The 23,363-nt window shown below is 32.5% G+C and overlaps 1 protein-coding gene across 19 annotated transcripts in view; it reads right to left on the reverse strand.

Moving 5' to 3' along the window:
* The window catches only part of Sox5 (SRY-box transcription factor 5), a 960,532-nt gene that overhangs the window by 339,522 nt on the left and 597,647 nt on the right, over positions 1-23,363 (reverse strand). Inside the window, exon 1 of one of the 19 annotated variants that reach the window (XM_048787304.1) lies at positions 622-1,154. The exons of the other annotated variants lie outside the window; for them this stretch is intronic. Coding sequence (XP_048643261.1) covers positions 622-647 — 26 coding nt within the window. The 5' untranslated portion in view covers positions 648-1,154. Of the gene's footprint in view, positions 1-621; positions 1,155-23,363 lie in introns of those variants that run through there. 19 annotated transcript variants of the gene reach the window in all.

Consider the following 23,363-nt stretch of genomic DNA (forward strand, 5'->3'; position numbering starts at 1 on the left):
AAGACAGTCTCGGCAATTTAGTGAGGTGCTGAGCAACTCAGCAACAATTTGTCTCTAAATAAAATATAAAAATGGGCGGGGGATGTGGCTCATGAGTTAGCATACCTAGGTTCAATCCTGGTACCAAAAGAAAAGTTAAACTACATAAAAACTATACATAGTTAATTATTAATAAACTTATTACTGAGGTATCACCTACTTACTGCTTTAAACTAAAACAAAACAAAAACCTCTGTCTGCCTAAAATATGTTCCTTGTTGTAATTATTCTAGAAAATGACAGCATGACAAAGTCAAAGGAACTCTGCATATGGAACAAATATAAAATAGGAGACTCAAGAAAGGAGCTGCTTTCCTTAGAGTTCATCTTACAAGTTTTCATTCTTTAAATATTTTAACCTTTGACTTTTAATCTTCTACTTCAAGGATAAATGAATGTTGTGGGTAGCAGTGCCTTCTACTGGTTATTCTTTTGGAATGTTAATATTATTTGTATTTATGTTCACATTTATGGATTGTAAAATTGCAAAAAAAAATACACATATAGAATGAGAAAACTTCCAGTTTTTCTACAAAGTCTTCCTTCCCTTCTTACCACTACAGAGGAAGCTCCTGTGCTCACCTCCAAACTACTTCATCAGCTTTCATGAGTCACCTTTATGTAACAACTAAGCCACATTATAGCTGCAAACTTTACTCAACTTTAAATTTTTCTTCCTCTTCTTTTTATAAATAGTATCTAAAACTGTAACACAAACACCTGAAAAACAAAAAAACAACACTTTTAATTTCCTGAATTCTCATGACTTGTAGTATGTCTTATATTTCTTAATATTTTAGTAAGTCTATATTTGACCACTTCCTCTCTATCACCAAGACTAATGATAATGATGACTATATGATAAAGTATTTTTCCAAATTGCTCTGTATTTCTTTTTCCAAATAACCTCATCCTCTTTGCTGAATCAGATACAATTAATTATATGGCAGCACAATTCCTCACACATAGTTGGCATTTAAACTATTTTTTTCTATGAGTAAATGAAAATGAGTTGCATGGATCTCTATTTTGTGCTCAACAAACCACCTCTGTGTTATAAAGAAACAAGCAACTTAGATATCATGACCCTTCTTGTTTATCTTTAATGATGTTAAAGAAGACATTTACCCACTCTTTCATTCATCTATCTAATTCATTACTTCATTAGTTGAAAAACATTTAGTGAAAGACACCATCTACCAGGTGGATAGCAACATAATTAATAAATCAAGAAAAATATTGGCAGGTCAATGAGTTTTTATGAGTACTACAAGTAATGGATAATAGACAATGGATGGCTAAATTAATCAGAGAGAAAACCTGAGAACTCAATGGGGTGATGAAAGTTGGATCAGAATTTCAACAGACACAAAGGAGAAAGGCTTATAATCAGAGGAAATGATACTATCAAATAAATTTAGAGAATAATACAGGCAGTGGGCAAAATGGTTCAGTTAAAGCAGTTGCCTTCAGGAGAAGCCACAACAGGCAAAGTTGAAAGACAGTGACCACAAAACTAAAAAAATAAATATTAAGGTTCTCTCTCTCTCTCTTTAAAAAAAAAAAAAAAAGAAAGAAAGACAGTGACCAGCCTAGGAACCATGATTCTAATCTGTCAACCTTGAATGATTACATCAAAGAGCTGAAATGCACACTGAGGGATAAAGGGAGTTAGTGAAAGTTTGTGAATCATACAGCAACATAAGGAAAGAACAGTATTTTAGAAATAAAAATAATCAGAAATTAGTAACTGTTAGAAAGTTGTGGGGAGCAATCAAAGAAGAATAAGTGGATGAGTTCAAAGAAAAAATTATTAATTTAATGGGTAAAGAATGATTGCACTAATAAGAGAAATATATGAATGAGAAAGAAAGGCCAATCTGGGAGAAATAAAGTAAATTTAGTTTTGGAGAGAAGCCTTTGTTGATGGTGGGATTTTAATAAAGAAGGAGCAGATAATCAGAAAATGCAGAACTTTTGGGGAGGTAACTACTGCAGTCTTTGAATCACAAGCACCAGTTAAATAATCATTATTTTTTAAATTTTTTTACTAGTTAATTTATTTATTTTACTTAGATATATGTGACAGCAGAACACATTTTTATTCATTGAACACAATTGCAGCACAACTTTTCATTTCTCTGGTTGTACATGATGTAGTATTGCACCATATGTACAGTCATAGGTGTACCTAAGGTAATGATGTCCATCTCATTCCGCCATCCTTCCTGCCCCCACGCCTCCCCCTCACCTCTCCTTCCTCTCTGCCACATCAAAGTTCCTCCATTTTTCCCATGCCCACACCCTACATTATAAATCAGCATTCAGTTATCAGAGAACATTTACCCTTTGGTTTTTGGGGATTGGCTTACTTTGCTTAGCATGATATTCTCCAATTCCATCCATTTACTTGCAAATGCCATAATTTTATTCTCTTTTAATGCTGAGTAATATTCCATTGTGAATATGTACCACAATCTCTTAATCCATTCATCTATCGGTAGGCATCTATCATTATATTTGTTTTAATGAACACTCTCTCACGTTAAATCATATGCACAGCAGAACATGTTTTAAAACCAAATGAAAATAATTTAAAAATGAATATTCTTAGGGAAGCACTGAAATTGGAACTCTTACAAATCTACCATAATTTGGATCCTCAATGTCCCCCAAAGGTCCATGCGGTGGAGAGTTAGACCCTGAAAAGGCATACAGGGATGTGGCCAATACTCTAAGCATGAGGCCTAGTGGGATGTGTTTAGGAAGCATGCTCTCTAAGGGGATAGTGGAACACCACTCCTTGCTATTCTTTTTTGCCTCCTGGGTGTGAAGTGAGAGACTGTGCTCTGGCACATGCTTCCACAGTTGGGTGTTTCCTTGACACAACCTCAAACCCAATGGGGCCAACCAATTTTGGACTGGATCCTCCAAAAGTGTAAGCCAAAAGAGAACTGTTGGGCTTATACATAGATCATCTCAGGTATTTTGTACAATCTCCACAATATCAAAGGATACCATTTTTCTAGAAGTACGTTCCTTAAACTTTTCTAGTAGCAAGGTGATTTGTTCAAGACAAGTACATTTGTCTGGTTCCCTTTATAATTTAAGGTAGTTGTGAGAAGGCTAATCTATATCAGGAATTGAACTTTACCATGTATTAAGAATCTATTTGCAATAGAATAGTACCTATCTAATATAAGGAATTAAAATAGGCATTGAGATTGAAAGAAAATATTTTAATTCAAATGAATGAAAAAACCAACACTTCTAATATAAACAGAATTATACATAATTAACATATTACTTTATTAAACAAAAATATCTATTCCATTACTCTTATCTATGAATTTGAATTATTATAATTCACGTTGTATGGCTCAGACTTTCCTTTTCCCTCTTACAGGGTTTCAATATAATTTCCACACTGTGAGTTATTTTTGTCGTTACTCTGATAGCATTCCATGTAAATTTGACAACCAAGTCTGTCATATATAATATTCAGAAATCTTTTAAATAGAAAATTTATTTGTGTGAATATGTAATTATTCAAACTTTTACATGTTTCTACTCTTTTCTCTAAATTATCTTTGTCATAAGTATCTGATATAGAACATGCCAATCTCTATACTTTTCTACCCTTTGCTTCCTAGGTACAAAGACCTCATTCATTATATTGTTATTTAGAATCATGAACAAGTTTATCAGGTCTTGGCGTAAAATGGCAGTAGAAGCACAGAATTCACAGAAATATAAAAACAGGCAACACTGAGTAGTAAATGAGACTGGACTTCCTTGTAACCTTGTAATCCTTACTATACATTTCACCAGAGTAGAGATCCACAAAACTTACCATAAAATAAAATACAACAAAATAGAAAAACTAATTTATAATGCTATAGCTACTTATGAATAAATCTTTATTCCATTTTAAAACTGAATGAGAATATAAAATACTTTATTAAATATTACAAAAGTTTGAACTGTATTCAAAACTATGATGATTAAAATGTTGTAATCACCAACAACTTTTTAATGTAATCTTGACCATGGTTATTTCTTATCTTTACCATATCCCGTGTATAGTTTCTGAGATGTTCTCTGCATTGAGAACAAGTATGACATTATATTATTCCTTTGTAATCAGAATAACCCCATTTTTACCTTCTTTTTTTTTTCTTAACCACTTCTCTGATCTTCTCTTTGCTGTTCAATGTTCTTATGAAATAGCTCTATACAGCTTCTTCCACCCCACCAAGGTCAGAGATAGACGGGAGGGTAAGAAAAAGGAGGTGCTCACAGAAAACAGTTTAGAATGTAAAAAAAATCAGAAATTAAAGATAGATGAAGACTCAGAAACAGAATTTAATTCCTCTCGGTGGGCATGGGTTGCTTCAGTAGACCTTGAGTTAATGTATTTAAAGTAAAAAGTAAAATTAACTGTTGGCTTTTTTCTTGTTTTGATTTTTTAAGTAAGGCAGACAACATTTAAAAGACTTTATGGTAGCCTAATTCTATTCTACAATGATTCTCAATTCAAAATTTAATTCTTCATTTTCTGTATTTTCCTATGTTTTATTAATAATTGTAAATCAGTAGAATTTTATTCCAAAATTAGACTATGTCTTACCAGCTAAAGACCCACAGACATTTTTCTAAATAAGAGGATTGCTTTATTATAGTAACATAATAGCTGGTCTGTGGAGCCAAAATTTATCTAAAGGAGTACATATGGCAAATAAAAGTTACTATCTCTAGATTATATTATATGAGTTTTAAATTAATCCACACTTACTAAGTACCTAAAACAATAGTATTCTTGATAAATAAAAAGTAGAAAAAATACTATATTTAGTAAACTTCTCCTGTAATCATTCTATAATGTTCTAATACTCAGAAAAGTTATTAAGAGTTCATTATGAAAGACCTGACAAGGCAGAAGGAAAATCAGGGGAACTTTTATGACTCCTAAATATAAACTCACTTTCAAAAAGAAAGAGCTGGTAAGTGTTTCAACAGAATTCTAGATTGTTTAGGAAAAATATGTCAAAACTTTTCTCATGATTTATAAGAAAGAATCTGGCACTTTCTACCTTAAAGAGAGCTTAAATTTGCCTTTATTTGAATCATTACTAATTATTATAATTTCCTTATCTTAAAAGCAGCAACTATTTGAGTTATTAAATACTTAATTTAAAGACTCTCTATAATCATCAAATATACTAAAAATCAACCAAGTCATCTTGAAGAAAAATAATAAAAATGATTATGACCTTTAAATGTTGAAGATAAAATTCTTTAAGGTTGTAGGTAAAATAACTCAATGTAGTAGTATGGGAGAAGGCAAAACAAGTCCATCGACAGGAATTTGTTGTGAACTATTTGATTCGTATATTGTCATACATTTGTCATTAATCACAAACAGAAAAAAAAAAGTTTGACTCCAGCCACCTATAGATTTAAAATGTTAAATTTCTTTTGTTCTAATTATTTTATAAATTACTTCAAATAATCTAGTATTAGGAACTGTGATTCTAGAACTTGTTATTTATAGTTAGAGGGTCTACTTTTTAAGGAATAAAAAGCTTTTTCTATTTAAGCATGGTTTTGCCTTTCTGACAGCTCTAAATCCACAGGATGTGGAGAGATGATTTAAATTTTACATCAAAATTGTGACTGCACTAGACTTTTTTTTTTCCTTCTCAAGGGAGGCATTGTTCTTGCCTCTCCATAACCAGGCGTGACAGCGCCAGACTGGAGTCATACGGCTGGTCTCTGAGTCAGCGTGAAAGTGCTCACCTCCTGAGTTTCCCCAGATGCTCGGCTCCTTGTGTGTCTGAGGGCTGAGTACGGAGTAGCCACATACCCCACATTAGGGACAGATAGAGGATTGGAGGGAAGAATCCAGGGATTGGTAAAAATAGTCTCTTCCAGTACATGCTGTATAAGTCTTTTAGTAATATATATTTTTAAAAGTAGCCAAAACAAAAAAAACAAAAACCCCTAAGGAAGACATTTAATATACAAACCATTTTCTAATTCCTAAATCAGAAAATTCATCAATACCTTGATAAACAAGTAATCATGTACTTCTGGATAAAAGAAATACAGCAAATCTTAAAATTTAGAAGCCTTTTGGATTTACTGAAACATATGGTTGCCACATGTATAAATCTCAGGCCATATACAGTTGGATAGGCACTGAAAGGATATTGTATGAGATGCTTATCTATTCTCAAGATCTCTACTGAGGTATCTTTTAAAATTACAATCTCAGCAACAGGGACCATTTTTTCTACTCTCTGTCAGAATAATTGCTAATACAAAAAGGGTTAATTCAGTTACTATTGTTCTGTCCTTGAATTAATCTGTCAGGGAAGTTTGAGAGGTATGTGTGTGCCTTGTGTGTGCAGGGGAGTGGGGAGGAGAAGAAGAGAAGAAAAAGGAAAGAGGGAGAGAAGAAGGAATGGGAGGGCTAAGAGGAGGAGGAAGAAGAGACAGAGAAAGAAAAGTACTACATAATGACATGCTAACAGCATTAATATTCTTCCTTTTTTAATGAAACCTCTCTGTTAAGGACTGGACCACACCACATCAATACAATTACAATCAAATGCTAACAACTTTCATTTACTATGTAATTTTAAACTTTGGTCGAAAATTTTGTACATTTTAAAGAAAAACTTTTTCCCATTGGTTACTCATGAAAAGGAAAATCAAAGGAAATGTGTGTGTGTGTGTGTGTGTGTATGTGTGTGTATATATATATATATATATATATATATATATATATATATATATATATATCTCCACAGTGAACAATACTAATCCCTTAATAATGCCATTTTTTTTCATGTTATCCTCTTGAGGATGTATTAGTGTCTACATATGCATGTGTATATGGGCATGTTTAATGACTTATTAAAACATTTCACCATATTCAGTATATTTGTAATGAAAAAAGATGAATTTTCATTTGTGAACATCAGTGGTAAGGGTGAGATGAAGATGCAAAATATAATAGTTTTGTGTAGGAAAGAATAGCTCTTTAGGTTTAATGATACTGTGTCGTTTGTAAATACATCACTTTACTTGTTTTAATCACTTGGTCATTTTGAACTTTTCAGGGCTTCACAATACTGCAGTCTGAAAACTGCAAATAGGAATAAAATTTTTATTTTCCAAAATGATATTCTTAAGTATTTATTTTGAGTCTCCTTCTCTCTCTCCTTATCTAGGCTTCCTCTTAAAGCACCATTCCCAATTCTGGTTTCTCCCTCCCTTCTCACATTACTGGCTAAGTCTTAATAAATAGCAAATTGTTCCATAATCAAAAGTGACTTATTCTTAGCATGGTGTATGCCTTAAAATAAAATCTGTGGCATGTTTAATTTATTTAGGATCTAACAATGATGACAAAAATAATTAAGTAACCAGTCTAGTTTTAATTTCTTTTGTTTTCAAAGGTCATTGTGAAATCAAGCAAGTTAAGCCGTCTAAAGCAACCCTCTAGAGAATGTTTCCCCTGCTAGCAGAAATGAGAAAAGGAGACTCACAGCTAAAAGCAATACTGGACATCAGCATCAGATTTGTCAAGAATTCACTGTCTAAGTAGTCCAATGAAGAGAAATATTCTGACCCCCTATCCTCTTTGGAATCCAAATAACCCTGATAAGGAATAGTTCATATACTACTAAATTCTGGGCAATTTGGTGGCTTAACCGTCTCTCCCCATATAGACTTGGTTGCAGCTTGTTTCTATAGCAGCTGTTGAAAAATGTACAAAGTAAAAAAAATATTTATGCTATATTTAAAATAGACAGCTAAGAACATATATACAGGGCACAAATCTTTCCTAGAACAACAGCTTCTGATGTGAGAGACGGGCATTTGGGCCAAAGATAGATTTTCTGAATTTCCCGGCAAAAATGAAGAATTTGCCATCATAATCATGAAAAATCCAAAAGTGAGGGTACAGTGCCAAAGATGATGAGCATCTATCAACCCAAACTCCAAAACAGCAGGATGCAGCTATGGTTGGTGTTATAAGAATGCTGAGCCTCTTCATTGGTGCCTTTCATGCCAAAGCTCCTTTGCTTGGATGAATATGAATTAAACCCATAAGCTTTCCTATTTTTCTAGCTTGACCTCTAAACTCATTTTATGTCTTAACTGTTTATCTTCTTCCCCCATTAATCTTTCTGATTTTAGCACATTCCCTGTTGTTTTTAGGGGGGAAAAAGTTTAAAAGCATGGTTCATATTGCCACAGTGGACATGTTAGGAATGCTAGCTCTTTTTCTAAAAATGGGTAAGAACTGTTGAGTATTAACTGAGAGGCAACCAGTTTCTTAGCCCTGAAATAAAAATACAAAGGGTATGGCCTATACTGTAGAGTATAAAAATCATCAAATTCACATAATGCTATGACAAGTGTAAACACACAAAAAGATCCCAGTACAAGGTTTGCACTAGATTTTAAAATAAAACTAATGGTAAGATCACTATCAAATTTCCATTTGTTTATATTTTACAAGTATGTCATATAGATAGACCTTTTGAATAAATAGCTTTTCCTTAATGCTTTCTCTTTTCAATCAGTTCTGTGGCTAAGCACCAACAATGTTCATGTTCTCTAAAATATTGTCACTGTATTAGACATACCTAAACATAATTATAATTTTAGATGTTAATATAACCGAGTTCATTCCTATTGTTTGTTGAAATACAGCTGTCAAGAATTTTTAATGATCAACATAATCTATTTATATATAATACCCCAAAATCTGTATTTATTTTTTTAAATTATTTTTTAAAATATTTTAAAGGCATTCATTTTACAAATCTTTTTTTTTTTTAAAGAATCTAACAAAGCTAAAGCCACCAAGCTGGAATCCTGCACTGAAGTGCAGTGTTTATCATGTACCATTTTATAGGTACTCTATCTGCCATCTTTTCTGCTGTTCTCCACTGCTTTCCCCAAAGCTGAACAAAGGCCCAGCTGTATAAACCAGTCCTGTCAAAGAACATAGTTAAGGGATGGATAAAACAGGGAGGGGTGTCTAACATGCTGACCACTGTCTGAGCTTATGAGGATAAAGGGGCCTTGATGGAGAAAAGTAATCATCCATTGCTGTTTTCTTTTTTTTTTTTTAAACCTCATTACCACATGCTAGAACATTTTTTTTTTCCACTACCCAAATACCCCCATTCCAGTTCCCCACAAGTGAAAGACCTTTGTGTTCAGCAAGGGACCAGCTCCTCCCCAACCTCTCCTCCCCTCTTTTTTTTTTCCTTTTTCTTTCTTTCCTTTTTCTTTCCTTTTCTTTCTTTTTTTTTTCTTTTTTTTTTTTGGGGGGGGGGTTTATTGTTGTTTGTTTTTGCTGCTGTCAGGTTTATAGAGGAATGATCGTTTAAAGTATTCTCAAATATTGTTTTCCTCCTGTATTTTACATTTTCAAGAATGTATTTCTTGGGGAACATGAATATTTCAAGGAGTTGGTTGGCTGTGTGGACATAACTGTGAGATATGATTCCGAAACATGAAGGAAAGTTTAGACCGAGCTAATTAATCCTTTCAAAATCCCAACTCTCATGTGTCCAAGAACATCAAACCATAGGGAAGATTTTCCAGAGATTTCAATACGCATTTCCTATTTTCAAGTTTGTCATTCTTACATACTATGCTGACATTATTTACACAGGACTGAAGCCAAATCCCCACACAGATTGCTACCGTAACTGCGTTGGTTGAAGAGTCAGCCAAACACATTAAATACCCAAGGAAATCCCTGGGCAGGAGCCACCAGACCTATATGGAGAGAGCTGTATCATCTGCAAAGTTAGTTCTATTTCAGGGTGTCCTTTGAGGTTGGGACAAATATTTGAACATTATTAAATCCTCTATTTATCCAGACACTGCTGCAGCTGCAGCGCAAGGCTTCTTCACATTGTCCTATCCATGACCTAAAGGAATTATCCTTTTTTAGATGGGATAAAACATAATTCCTTCATCAGTCTGTATACTTTTCTATTCAAGACAAAATGTATATTGTCACATAAAACAATTTCCTTAGGGTACACTATTAGCTATAAATGCTTGCAGAGTACTTTATACCACAGCGATGGCTGCTAGGGGTGCCACAGCACAGTCACTCATATTTCAGTTCACTTCAGAAATTCAAATAGAGTAAATTACCTTCTCATATTTGATTCTGAGGTTACAAAGTGTATCAAAAACGATAGCTGCCAATGCTACACTCAAATCACCAGAAGTGGAATACAGAGGAATCAAAAAACGGACATACCCTTTGGAAAAGTTTGAAGCAATGGTTAGAACTCACTTCTTTACCATCAAAAACTTTTCACCTTTACTTTAAAGTACTTAACTCTCCAGAAGCGTTTGTGGATAATCTATCCACCTTTGACAAAACCTTTCAAAATATTAATTAAAAAAAATAAATTAAACTACTCTGTGACGACTTAAGAAAATATTTATTTAAATGATTATTAAATAGCAACAAAATTTCCTTAATTTCAATATACTTCCCAGAGACCATCTTGTTTTACTGCAGCATGCCTTACTTTTAACAAACTCTTTTACATTAAAAAAGCAACAGATTCTTGACTCTGTTCAAACTTGTGACTTCCACTAACTGTGCACTGATATGTGCCAGTTACTGTGCTGGATGGTTTAGATTTCTAGTATTATTAGCCTTATTTCTGGTTATGAAAACAACTCTCTATTGGTCTATAGACATAAATATAAGAACTAAAACTATAAAGAACTCATAAAGAAAGGCAGAAAGGCAACTTCACGACTTCATGTAAGGCCATGGTTTGTTAGATTCAACACCAAAAGCTCAAGTGACAAGCAAAGTAATAAAAAATAAAAAATAAGCTGTATTTTATCATCAAAATTTAAAAATACTATCTAAAGAATGGGATAAAATACTTTGAAATTACATATCAGATAAAGGACTTGTATCCAGATTGTATAAACAACTTTGACAATTCATGTATGTATGTGTACGTTACATGTGTGTATATGTGTATACACACATTTAATAGGACAAGTCATTCAGTTTAAAAAGTGCAAAAGATCAGAACAGACATTTCTCCAAAGAAGATCTACAAATACTAAATAAGCACCTACAAGATGTTCAACATCCTTAGTCACTAGGAAAATGTAAACCAACAGCTTGAATAAGATTTCACTTTCCATCCATTAGGATGGCTAAAGTAAAAAAAGACAGATAATAATAAATGTTGGAGAGGATGTGGAGAAAACTAGAAACATCATAAATTACTCTTAGGAATGTAAACCACTATAGATGTTTTAGAAAAGAACTGCCAGTTTCTAAAGAGTTAAATATACAGTTACATTTGATGCAGAATTCTCCTCTGAGGTAAATATACTCAGGAGAAATAAAAACACATGTCCATGCAAAACTTGGACACGAAAGTGAACAACATTATTCATAATATCCCAGAGTGGAAACAACCTAAATATTTATCAAATGATGCTTCAAAACACAAAATCCAATGTACATACAATGGCATGTCATTTGACAACAGATAGGAATGAGGTACTGATACATGCAACAACATAAATGAAGCTAAAATATTATGCTACATGAAAGAAGTCAGTCACAAAGGACCACACATTGCTTGATTCCATTTATATAAAATGTCCAGAATAGGCAAATTTATAAATAGAAAAAGTAAATTGGAGGTAATCTAGGAGGAGAGAGCATGCTGGAGGGAGTAGAATGGGAATGACTGCTAATGGATATAGATGTCTTAAGAGTGATGAAATATTCTCAATTTAGATTGTGGGAATGATTACACCATTATGGATATACTAAAAACCATTGACTTGTACACTAAGTGAATAAATTTAAAGGCATGTGAATTACTTTTCAATAAAACAATATTTTTTAAAACTACAGAATATTTTTAAGTTGTTTTATTTTTCCTATAGAAACTGACTCAGAAATGTTACATAGTTTGATAAATGTCTCATGGTTAGAAAGCAGCTGAGCTAGAATCTGGAGCTATATCTGCTCCAAATACAGTAGTCTGCCCTTATCTGCTATTTTGCATTCCATGATTTCAGTTATCTATGTCAACCACAGTCTGTAAATACTAAATGGAAAATTCCAGAAATAAATAATTCACAAGTTTGAAATGAGTGCCATTATGAACGGCATGATGAATTCTCTCCATCTAGCCTGTATAGGAATCACCTCTTTATCCAGCATATCCACACTGTATATGCTACCTGCCAGTTAGTCATTTAGTAGCCCTCTATGTTATCAGCTTGACTGTATGGCTTCAGAGTACTATTTGTTTTGTTTTGTGTTTTTCAGAATAATCAACATCTTTTATTAAGATTCTTTACAGAAATATTTTTTAAAAGAGTGACAAAATTAGTAATAAGCAGAACTTTAAGGTTATAATTAAGGTTGAAACACTATAAAAGAAAATTTTATCACAAATATTATTGAAAGGATAAAACTTTACATAGTAGCCGTAACCCAAGAATCTGCCACAATGCCTGCATCATTCCCCTCACTTCACTTCTTCACATAGACACTATGTCATCTCACATCATCACAAGAGGGTAACTCTAGCACAATATATTTTGAGAAAGAGAAACCACATTCACATAACTTATATTAGAGTATAGCTGTTTTAATGCTAGTTATCATGATTAATCTTTGCCTGTGTCAATATAAATTAAATTTCAATACACATAATATAGAAAAAAATCCATTATTAATTACAATAAAAATAAGAACATTTAATGAATGACTTAAAAATATACCTTATAACTGATCTTTCCCCAAAGAGTTAGAAATATATTTCTCATTTCTATTACTTTTATTGAATGAAAACTTTTGTTGAACATTATAGTTATACCTATACAAGTAAATGTACCTTGTATTTCTTTTTCATTAGATTCTCTATAATACACAAATATTTAATGATTGTTCTAAAAGAGAACATTGCATACACTTACAATTCACTCCTAATGGTCATACATTCATGGCTGTTCCTTCATGACATGCTCCCAATTGTAGACTGCCAATATTTACATTTATTCTTTATTTATTCACATAAATGCTTATAAAACATAATATGGATTATCTTACTGCTAAATAGTTTACTTTGGAGAAGTTTGATCCAAAATTGTGATGCCATTCTTGGTATCACAAATAAAGATTATGGAAGGTAACTTACATTTAGCTCATCGGAGGAAACTTAAAAGAATCACAAAGTTTGTAATTTCTACAATTATCTCCAAACTAATTATTAGCCATTAATCTGTGCATCCTCCATCTCCGGAGTTCAAGATTAATTCATTCTCTATGAAATCAACTATTGTCAGTACCAGCTATAATCAAGTCTAAAAAAAAAATTGTTTTTCAAGTTACAGAGGGGAAACAGAATGGATAAATCAATGGTGCTTAAAAATTGTTTTTCATAGCAGTTTGTTTACTAATACATTTCCAACATTATGAAAGTAGAACACAACCCTCAATTATTAATATTCCATGATATATTTCATGATGTTTTCTACTTAAGGATAGTAGTTTGAATTAATTTAGAGCAATTCAACATAGCTTTAATTAAATAGACATTGATTTGCTTGGAAAAGAAACTTTAAACCAATTTAGAACTCAGGATATCCTTGAGGTCTATCTAGAAGCAAATATTTCAATTTTTATTTCTTTAAAAATAATTTAAACTCTATCATAGTGAAGAAGAAAGAAATGAATTAGAAGGAAGAGGCAGAGACATTTGGGTAATAACAATAACTTTAAAATATGTAAATGTGAACAGTAAAGAAGAGCTTACTGATTCCCAAGGACCCAGATATTCAAGAAGTCAATTACTATTCTCATTACTAATTAAATGAATTGTTTTTAAAATCTGTGCTAGTTGTTCACCTTTATTTTCTGTCCCCTCAAATTCTGCATAAATTTTGTACTACATGTAATATAGGAAGTAATCTACTAAAGTAAAACCTCACATTTTTGGGTCTGCATTCCCATTACTGAAAACCACATAAAAGCCTTTTAATCCAGGAAACACTTTTTAATGCACATCGAGGTGACTGTACTACTGGATTATAAACTTTTAAGTCACAGAGAGCCTTACTCATCTTTCAATCTAATGCTGACTCGAAAACAGAGCACAATTAATCAAAGCACAGCCACTGGGTAAGAACAAGTTCTTTGACAAGACAAACCTGGGCTTACCACTAGTTATGCTTCTCCCTGGCTCCATCACCACTATGTTACCTAAATTCTCTGTCTCTGCCTTTATAAGAAATATAAATAGTACAATATTTATGAGTTTTGAGGGAAGTAAGTTAGTACTTCAAAAGCATATAGCTCTGTGCCAAACACCATACATACTTTATAAATGCTGTTATTATTGTTGCTGTTATTTGGAATTGAATTGAATCGAATCTCATTTAAACTACTCAGCTATAAATGATAGTTAAAGTTAAGATATCAAACAACCTAATTGTAATTAGTAGAGTATGACCTTCTAAAAAGAGTCCAATTATTTTAATATTCTTATACAGCCAACATTTTTTATTTTTGAATAAAAACATACGACTTAGAACTCATTGTATAAGGCTAAGATTTCTGAATCTTACTTAAAATAAAGTTATACTATGTGGCTCGGCACCATTTGAGGACATCAAATAGCATGAGTTTCAAACTAAGTTAAAAAAAAATCAGTCCTGAGCTATGCCAGTAGTTGAAATACTTCTACCAAAGTACCAAAACCTCATCCCATTACTAGGAATACAGGATATAGTTTTTGCTTCATGATGTTTATTGCAGAACAATCTATATGAAATAGATTCCCACTATCTGACTCTGTAGGAGAAAGTGAAACCCCCCAGGAAAAAGGAGAGTAGTACATGCTATTATATGATTCAGTCATTGTAAAAGTTTCATTAGAAACTGCTATTCATCTACACAGTTTCCTCATTCGGTGCATAGGACTTAAGATTTCCACACAAAGAAATGGGTTCCTATTGTGACAAGTAAATGTGGAGCAGAGGTGCATTGTATTGCTGGATTCACTGCACTAGCACTTTAAGAAAATCATGTACTCTTAAGTTTGGCTTAGACTGATGGTTGGCATTGTGAAAGGCATCTGAGGACCATGGGGCTAAACCCAACAAAAGGTTGATTTTTGACCAGGAAAATCTAGCTATCATAAAATATAAGATTTTTTTTTAATCTAGGAAGAATTTTCTTTTCAGTCTATGTCATTCTGTTTCAAGGAAACAATTGATTTATACTATTTTCCTATAAATTATCATTAATAATTTTTCCCAGAGCCATTCCCCAAATGCTCACATTATTCTATCTAAAAACATTTGATAGTTCAAAGAAAATGTTTTTTGAAACAAAGGAATATAACCACAAACACTCCAAGAGAAAACAATTGAGCTAGAATGCTCCATCAATCATTTGGCAAAAGAAAAATCAATAGATAATGTGCAGTTCCAGGTAGATTTCTGCTGGCTATCACCAAAAAAGCCTATGAAAATAATAGCTACTTCAAAATGGAGTGATGTCAAGATAGTTTAAACACCACCAATTACTTGCCATATGGACTATATCTCCTCAGCTCATGGAGTATTTAGAAACTATTCAGAATTAATAAGCACTGCTGTCAATGTACTGTCAAGAAATGTAAACCCTCATTCATATTTTGGAGGTAATGTGGGTAAATATAAGAACGAGTAAATAACTATAATCTAAGGGAAATTAATACTTTGATGTTAAGCAATATTGTTTTAATTGCAAACACTGGGTAAGATATATTTTATAATAAATAATCAATGTAGCCTTTCTTATTCTTGGGAATCTACAGACTATTATCAAGGAATGTATTATTAAAATTCTCAATTCAGTTTTAACATGGGCATCAATCCAGAAGCCACTACTAAAATACACATCTTAAACATTTCCACCAACTTATTTCATGACTTCTGCTTATAGAATTACTATCAGAGATTTTTAAATATCTTAAAAAGGAATAACCTTTAAAATTTTATACATGCATCCTTTGTGCTATATACAGCACACACAGCTAGCTCCCTGAAGAGAATAGAAAAATGCTGAAAGGGAATGATGCAATGGCAGAATTATTTTTGGATTTATTTTGTTCAGAACAGAACATAAACTATTCATTGAGGGTCTACTATATGCCAGGTGCCCTATTTTGTGAAGGCTAGATATAAATAGATAATTATTATCCTAGGTAATATGCAAACTATTTACAAATGAAGGCAAAAGAAGAAAATAAGTTAGAAGTTCAAGAGAACTTGCTTGCCTCATAAGATAATTAGATGCACAATTCTTTAAGTATCCAAACAGAAGACATATCATTAATCAGAAAGTCTATGTAGAGGATTCATGTATTCTTACAGAAGTTTGGGCTGGTTGACTTTTATAGTTCCTTTTAGTGTAACTGAAATTTTACTCTTTTTTAAAAGGGTATGATTTACTAATACATCTGTTATATTACAATGATCAACAGAATTTTAAGGGTCTGATTGGTTTAATGGTAAAAATACCAAATGTTTGAAAATGGAAATTATAATAGCACAAATAAATTTCATGAGAACAAATCAATTAAATATATATGTAATTATGGTTAATTCTTCATGATATGGTATCTGATAATATGAAGGTTATACATTATACATTCTTTCATCTTTATAGATAAGGCTACAAAAATTGGTACTAGGTTTATATGCATTACAGTCTGAGGCTGGTGATAGATTTTAGATGCTGAATCTTTCTTATTATTCCTCCAAGATTTAGCATGCATTTATGTTCAATATAAAGACAAATATCTGAGTATATTATATGCATGTTTATATACACTAATCATATCATTCAAATATTTTCCTTGACACCATTTTTCCATTTTCTAATGATGGTTTAGGGTATTTTATCTGTAATTTTTATCTTTAAAGAAGTTAAAAGGATATGATTTCTAGAAATTTCTAATTTGGAGTTAACAAGGGCATGTGATTTTAGCAACCACTCTTTTCTCCCACTAAGTGTCACGTACTCTTCAACAAAGAAAGAACTAAGTCTTAAACTACTCGTTAAAATAGCTGAAGCTACTATTCATCAAAATCCTACACTGACTGAAAAAATGACATTAAATTTTTTTACCCAACAACCCATTTCCGGTAATAGATATGATTCTTTATTGATGATTATATTTCTAAATGTAAGGGTGTGGTTTATTTAAAGTTCTGCTATATTGGACCATACCTTTCAAATAATTTCTCTTCGAATATTTCAGGGATTTATATATAAGAAAAATGCTACACAGTGAATAGCATAAAAATTTTAAGCTAAAAAATCAGAATGCCTAGTAGGATGTCATAAAAATCCAGAGACTGAAACTGGTTAGGTAACATCAACAAGAAAAGAAGCTGACTGCAAATGCCTATACTGTGTTGGAATGTAGGTGACAGGTAGACATAGAAAACTGAGTGTCTCCCCATGAGAGAGATCCTGTGCCTCTCCCCTGGCTCTCAGTTTTCAGGTAGGATTGCTAATTTGAGGGGGCCAAATCATCCAAAATCAGTTTTATTATGAGAAATTTCCAGATTTTTCATGATAGAATAATCAAAATAAAAACAACAAATACCCACAGCTAATCTATCAAGAATAGAGCATTTGATGTGAGGGCTAACCCAGAATATCTCAGTATTGTGATCATATTAGACATAGTTCTCTCACTTGAATGTGGTGATCAGATGTAGCTAATGCTAACATAACAACTAAAATAATGCACCCAGGGAAATATATTTCCTTATTAATCTATCTCATCCCTTACCTGCCCACCTAATCTTTACAATCCTGCAAAACAGGTGCTATATCCACCTCTATCTATGGCTGGGGAAACCAAGGGATGGTGTGAGCAAGGATGTCTCAGATGGAGGTAAAATGACTTTCCTCAACTTCCACAACCAGTCAGTAACAGGAAAATCCTGAGCCTTTGGCAAGAGCACATGCTCTTAACCACTACCCTGCATCTGTTATAGATTGTCTATGCTATACCTTAAATATAGAAACTATCTTTTACCAGAATAAAACAAAACCAACACAAACTTAGCTGAAAAATGGCATATCTTCTGGCAAATATATTTGTACCACTTATAAATGAGTAAGAGAGTCTGGAAAATAGCTTAGACTCCAAAATGGTAAGAATTTTGGATAATTTGGATGGCTTAGTTTAACATTCGACATTAAAACTGTCTCAGAAAATCCTGTAAGCTCTGTTATATATGTAATATACCTTCTATAGCCCCATAGCCAAACATTGGCCTTAATTTATTATATACTTTTGTCTAAAATCTACTAATTTATGGCATGTTTGGTCCTCCAAAATATATATACATATATTTTCATCTTTGATGAACAACAACTACAAAAGAAGTGTGTAGTTACTGGCAGGGGCTGGAGATGTAACTCAGTGTAGAGCACTTGCTTAGCATGTGCAAGGTCCTGGGTTCAACCCCCATCATGGCAGGTGGGGAGAGAAGTGTGTGTGTGTGTGTGTGTGTGTGTGTGTGTGTATACATATACATATATATATATAGAAGCTTCTTGATATTATTCCCATGAGTCTTTTCATGAAGAGCAAAATGAAAACAATAGTTTACCCATGAAACTTTCTCTTATAAGATATGCCTGCCCCAAACTAAGTGTGGGGAAAAGAAATATGTTGGGTTAAAAAATCTGAAAAATCTTACCTACTCCCAAAGTTTTCACAATAAATTGTTTATAAGGGCCTCAAAATAAGAAGCTTATACAATCCAAAAATTCATAGTAGCATGTTTCAAAACATGACTGTCCCATTCATTAAGAAAAGTACTATAAACAATGCTAATATGGATAATAACAAGTATTCTGAAAAGGGTATATAAAATTATGTAATGGATAACTAGTTAGAGCTATTATTTAGACTGGCAACTTCCTGAGGTCAGAGGCCATGTGTGTTTTCTTCATCTCTATGTACCTTGGACTGACACAGTGTCTGATACATAAAATACTTGTTCAGTTACTCTCCAAATATCCAAAATGGTTATTTCATTTATATAGTTGGAAATTCACGGGTACACAGTCCACCTACCTACATTTTTTTCAAAGGGAACCTAAGTTAAAATAGGCTCTGTGCTGCCAAAGAAGCCTAATAAAAAGTACAAAATAATCAACAGGAGCAGCGCATCAATCAGAAGAGGTCTGATTATGATTAAATAAGAGCATTTTAAAAACCTCAAATTTCCGTTCATAAGTAGAATTCAAAGCAGCTGTTCAGTACTAGCACAATTTCTGCCCTAAGAATTAAAAAAAAAAAAAGGCAAATTAGGGCAACAGAGAAATTATTGCTCTAAGACCTCCAAGTTGATATGACCTTTAAAAAAAAAGAAAAGAAAAAGAAAAATCCAAACAAGGCAATTTTACATTTTCATATTGCACTGAAGACAAAAAAAAAAAAGAAAAAAAAATTTGGTATTCCAATATTGGGGCCTTTGTTTTTAAACAAGACAACGAGGTGTTTCCCTTAGAAGCAAAGGTCTTAGGGGACATGTCTGTCACAGCAGTTATTTTCTGTTTCACTTGTTGGCAAACTAACATTTCAAAACAACAACAAAAATGAGCCTCCCCAGCTCCCTGTAAACCAAGGAGGTAGAAAGAAAAAATATTTCAAAGCAAGAAAGCAAACAGACTGTGAGGACTGAAACTCAGACCAAAGGCATCTGCTCTCCAACTCACACTCCCCACAACCACCCAGCCTTCTCACAATCTTACAGATTTTCCTAAGAGATGTTGCCATTTTAGCTTTGTTTTTCCCTAAGTTCTGGCAATACCCATCACTGCAGGCAAGGCAGCAAAGCCACTAGCAGAATCCAAACCGGAAAACAGAAAAGCTGTTCTGTCTTTTCTTCCCCGCCACTCCATTACTAATTTATTTTTTCCAAAGTAAAACTCCCTCATTCTATCCAAAACGGCAATCACTAACTTCCAGTATATAACAATTACTTCAAAGAATACAGAAATGATGGTAGTCTGCAGGGCTTAAAAGATGGGCTTGAAACACTGGACAATTTCCCTCTGGGTTCTCACATTTTTCAGAGAGGAATAATATTATAAACCAGCTAGTGTATTCCTCCTTTAAAATAAATAAAAGGACCAAAGCAATCTTTGTTTTCACTCCTTCTAGAATATCGTATATCTTCTCCTGAATTCTACCCAACATAATGGTTGCCAATGCAGCTTCCAGTCCAGTCTTGATTAAAAAGGAAAAGAAAGAATAATAAGAAGAACAATAGTTCTAATGGATACTACCATTGATTTTTGATGTATCATTCAGAATACAAAAAAAAATTTTGCTAAGATTCTCCAAAGAATGCCAGTTTTGAAATTTACCCTACACACAGAGCTTATATTTTCCACTTTAAATTCAAAATTAACAGCCCACAAAATAAACCCAGGGGTTTGTATCAAGAAAAATATCTCTATTTGTATGAATACAAAGGGAAGAACAGGAAATCCGCCTGCATTCATGGGTCACTTGTGCCTTACAAATATTTCTCTCTATGATTTACTATATTTTGCTTCACATGCATAGTTGAAGTTGAAACCAGTCTTGAGATGATAATATTACAGAGAAAATTAGATCCAGAGATAAATGGCTTCTATAACATTCATATGTAACATTTGTCACATCTTATGTTGAAAGTAAGTTCAAGTGCCATTAAATTTATATTAGGTTTGAAAATTCGACTCAATACAATAAGTATTCCTGTTGTTTTGATGTTGTATTTGGCATGGAGAAATAAAGATTAATGAGTCTTTACTAAGGCACTCACAAATATAGTGACATCACAATCTAGTGAGAAGATAAAACTGTCACAGACCCTACTTAGAGCTAGAAAGAAGATCCCATGGAAGTCACGGAGGGAATACAGGTCTGTTCCTCAGTCTAAGGAGGCTTCTTAAAGAATAAAGTTAAATCAGGAATAAATAAATAAGTAAATAAGTACACAGTGTTAAAAAAAAAAGAAATATAGAGTGAGAGTAACTACAGACTAGGGTGCAGATAGGAACTGGCCAACAAATAACCAGATAGGTAAAATAAATGCCAGAGGGTGAGGTTAAGGTCTATTTAATATACATCACTTCAACTTCAAGAATGTGCCTAGAGGTGGAGCTTGAGGATGCTGCAAGTAACTTAAAATTATCCAAGGTTATGAAATTAAGTAGCACCACACCAAAAGTTAAGTAATTACAAAGTTTACAATGTAATCACTGCCCCAAGCTAAAAGAGAATTACTTTTCCAAAGCCTATTGAATAACAGCCAAATCTAGACTGCGGATTCCTCCATAGTCTGACCCCAGCCCAGGTGTCCTACACCTGACAGTTGAGTCACAGGATTCTTACATATCAACACTGACCTTGAGTGAGTACATTGTATTACTCGTGTTGGTGCTTAATCTAGAATATCCTTTCAAATGCTATCAGGTGCTCTAAAATCCTACTTAATCTGCAGGTTCCAGCCCCAAACTACCACCTTTATATTACTTGCAGTCTTCACAGCTTGAATTTATTTCTCCCATCTTTGGGTTCCTTAGGCATTTTGTGGCTATTATATAGATTATATAACATAGTCGTGTGATGTTTATGTAAATATTTCAACCATTCAATTTAAGGATGTTGAAAGGATATTTTGGTCATCCCTCTTTCATAAAAGTTGATTAAAGTGGTTTTGCATTTAGTAAACATTCAACAAATATTTACTGAATCGTCCTAAGATAAAATATTGAACATGTTTGTATTTTGTTAAAACAATCTTAAAATGTAGGATTGTTACACAGTTTTAAAGATTGCATATGAATTTAACATCAGCTATTAAGGGAGATGAAGAGCATCATATCATCACTTCATTCTTATTTGACATACTTTAATGTAGTCACTACTTTGTTAATCTATACCTACCTACTGTTGTAGTAATTCTTCATGAAAGTTTTTAACAGTCCTAGTGCCAGAGTTTAACATCAAAATATTACATAACATGGCATAGCATAATAAAATATTTGATGTTACATTTACAAAAGGCCTTATATAATTTAACAACTTAAAGTGAAACGTGAGTGAAAACACCAAAATTGTCAAGGTGATGTTTTCTTTCTACCATTTGTTATAATCCTTAGAAGAAATGGATATTTGTAAAAATGTTGAATATAAAGGGAAGAATATTTGAAAATAAATAGGTTACATACATGTTATTGACTTCACAACATCAAATAATTGATACTTCAACAAGGTCAACATTTTCTACCTAAAAAACATATGGCTGAACTCATATGTTTAAATTCCTACAGTTTCAATTTTAAACTTTATTTATTCTTTTCTCATAAGTTAATAAATACCCCAAGCCATGATGTATTTTCTGTGTATCATGCCAATAAATTATCACAAATATTTTATCATGAACTTGTTTTTTTAATTATCATAGCAATAGATATATTTTTCAAAATATAGCCACCAATCACAAATATGACCTCATATATAAACATAATACTTTGGCTATTATAGTTAGAAGACAATGGAATTTCTCTCAAACCCCTAAAAATTTAAATAATGCCTCAATATTGTGTGTTAAGTTTGAATTAACTTACCAAATAATTAATTTTAATGGAGAGTACATACTTCATCATTGTGATTTTTAACATCTCCCTAATATTCAATTTATGCTATGGTGGTTCATAGATGGTCCCTGACATCCTGTTCTACAATTCTTACAAATATTATATGCAACAATAAAAACTTCATATGTAGTGTTGAATATAATTGTTAATTTATTGATAGGTGCCAAGGAAAGTATTTTCTTTTGAAAATTCCAAGTCACACTAAATATGAAGACTAAATGAAATAGAGAGCAGTTAATATGGAAGAAAAGTTTATACTACAGCATTTTTTTACATTTTATTTGAGAGGTTAATAACCATGTTGTATTATTTCAAAATAAATATTCTATACCACAAATGATCTTTACAAAAGAAATCCATTTAAGATTCAATAACTTTTGGAGGGAAAGAATGTAAAACTTATTTGTTAATCTGAATTTTTCTATTACTAAGATGATCTTGGACACAAATTGATCTAAGTTATACCTGTATATACTGCTCTGACAATGTCACATGAATTATTTTATTTAATCCTCACAACCTGGAGTGCAGTTAAAGATAATTCAAA

This window comes from Marmota marmota, unplaced genomic scaffold (genome assembly GCF_001458135.2).
Source record: "Marmota marmota marmota unplaced genomic scaffold, marMar, whole genome shotgun sequence".
NCBI lineage: Eukaryota > Metazoa > Chordata > Mammalia > Rodentia > Sciuridae > Marmota > Marmota marmota.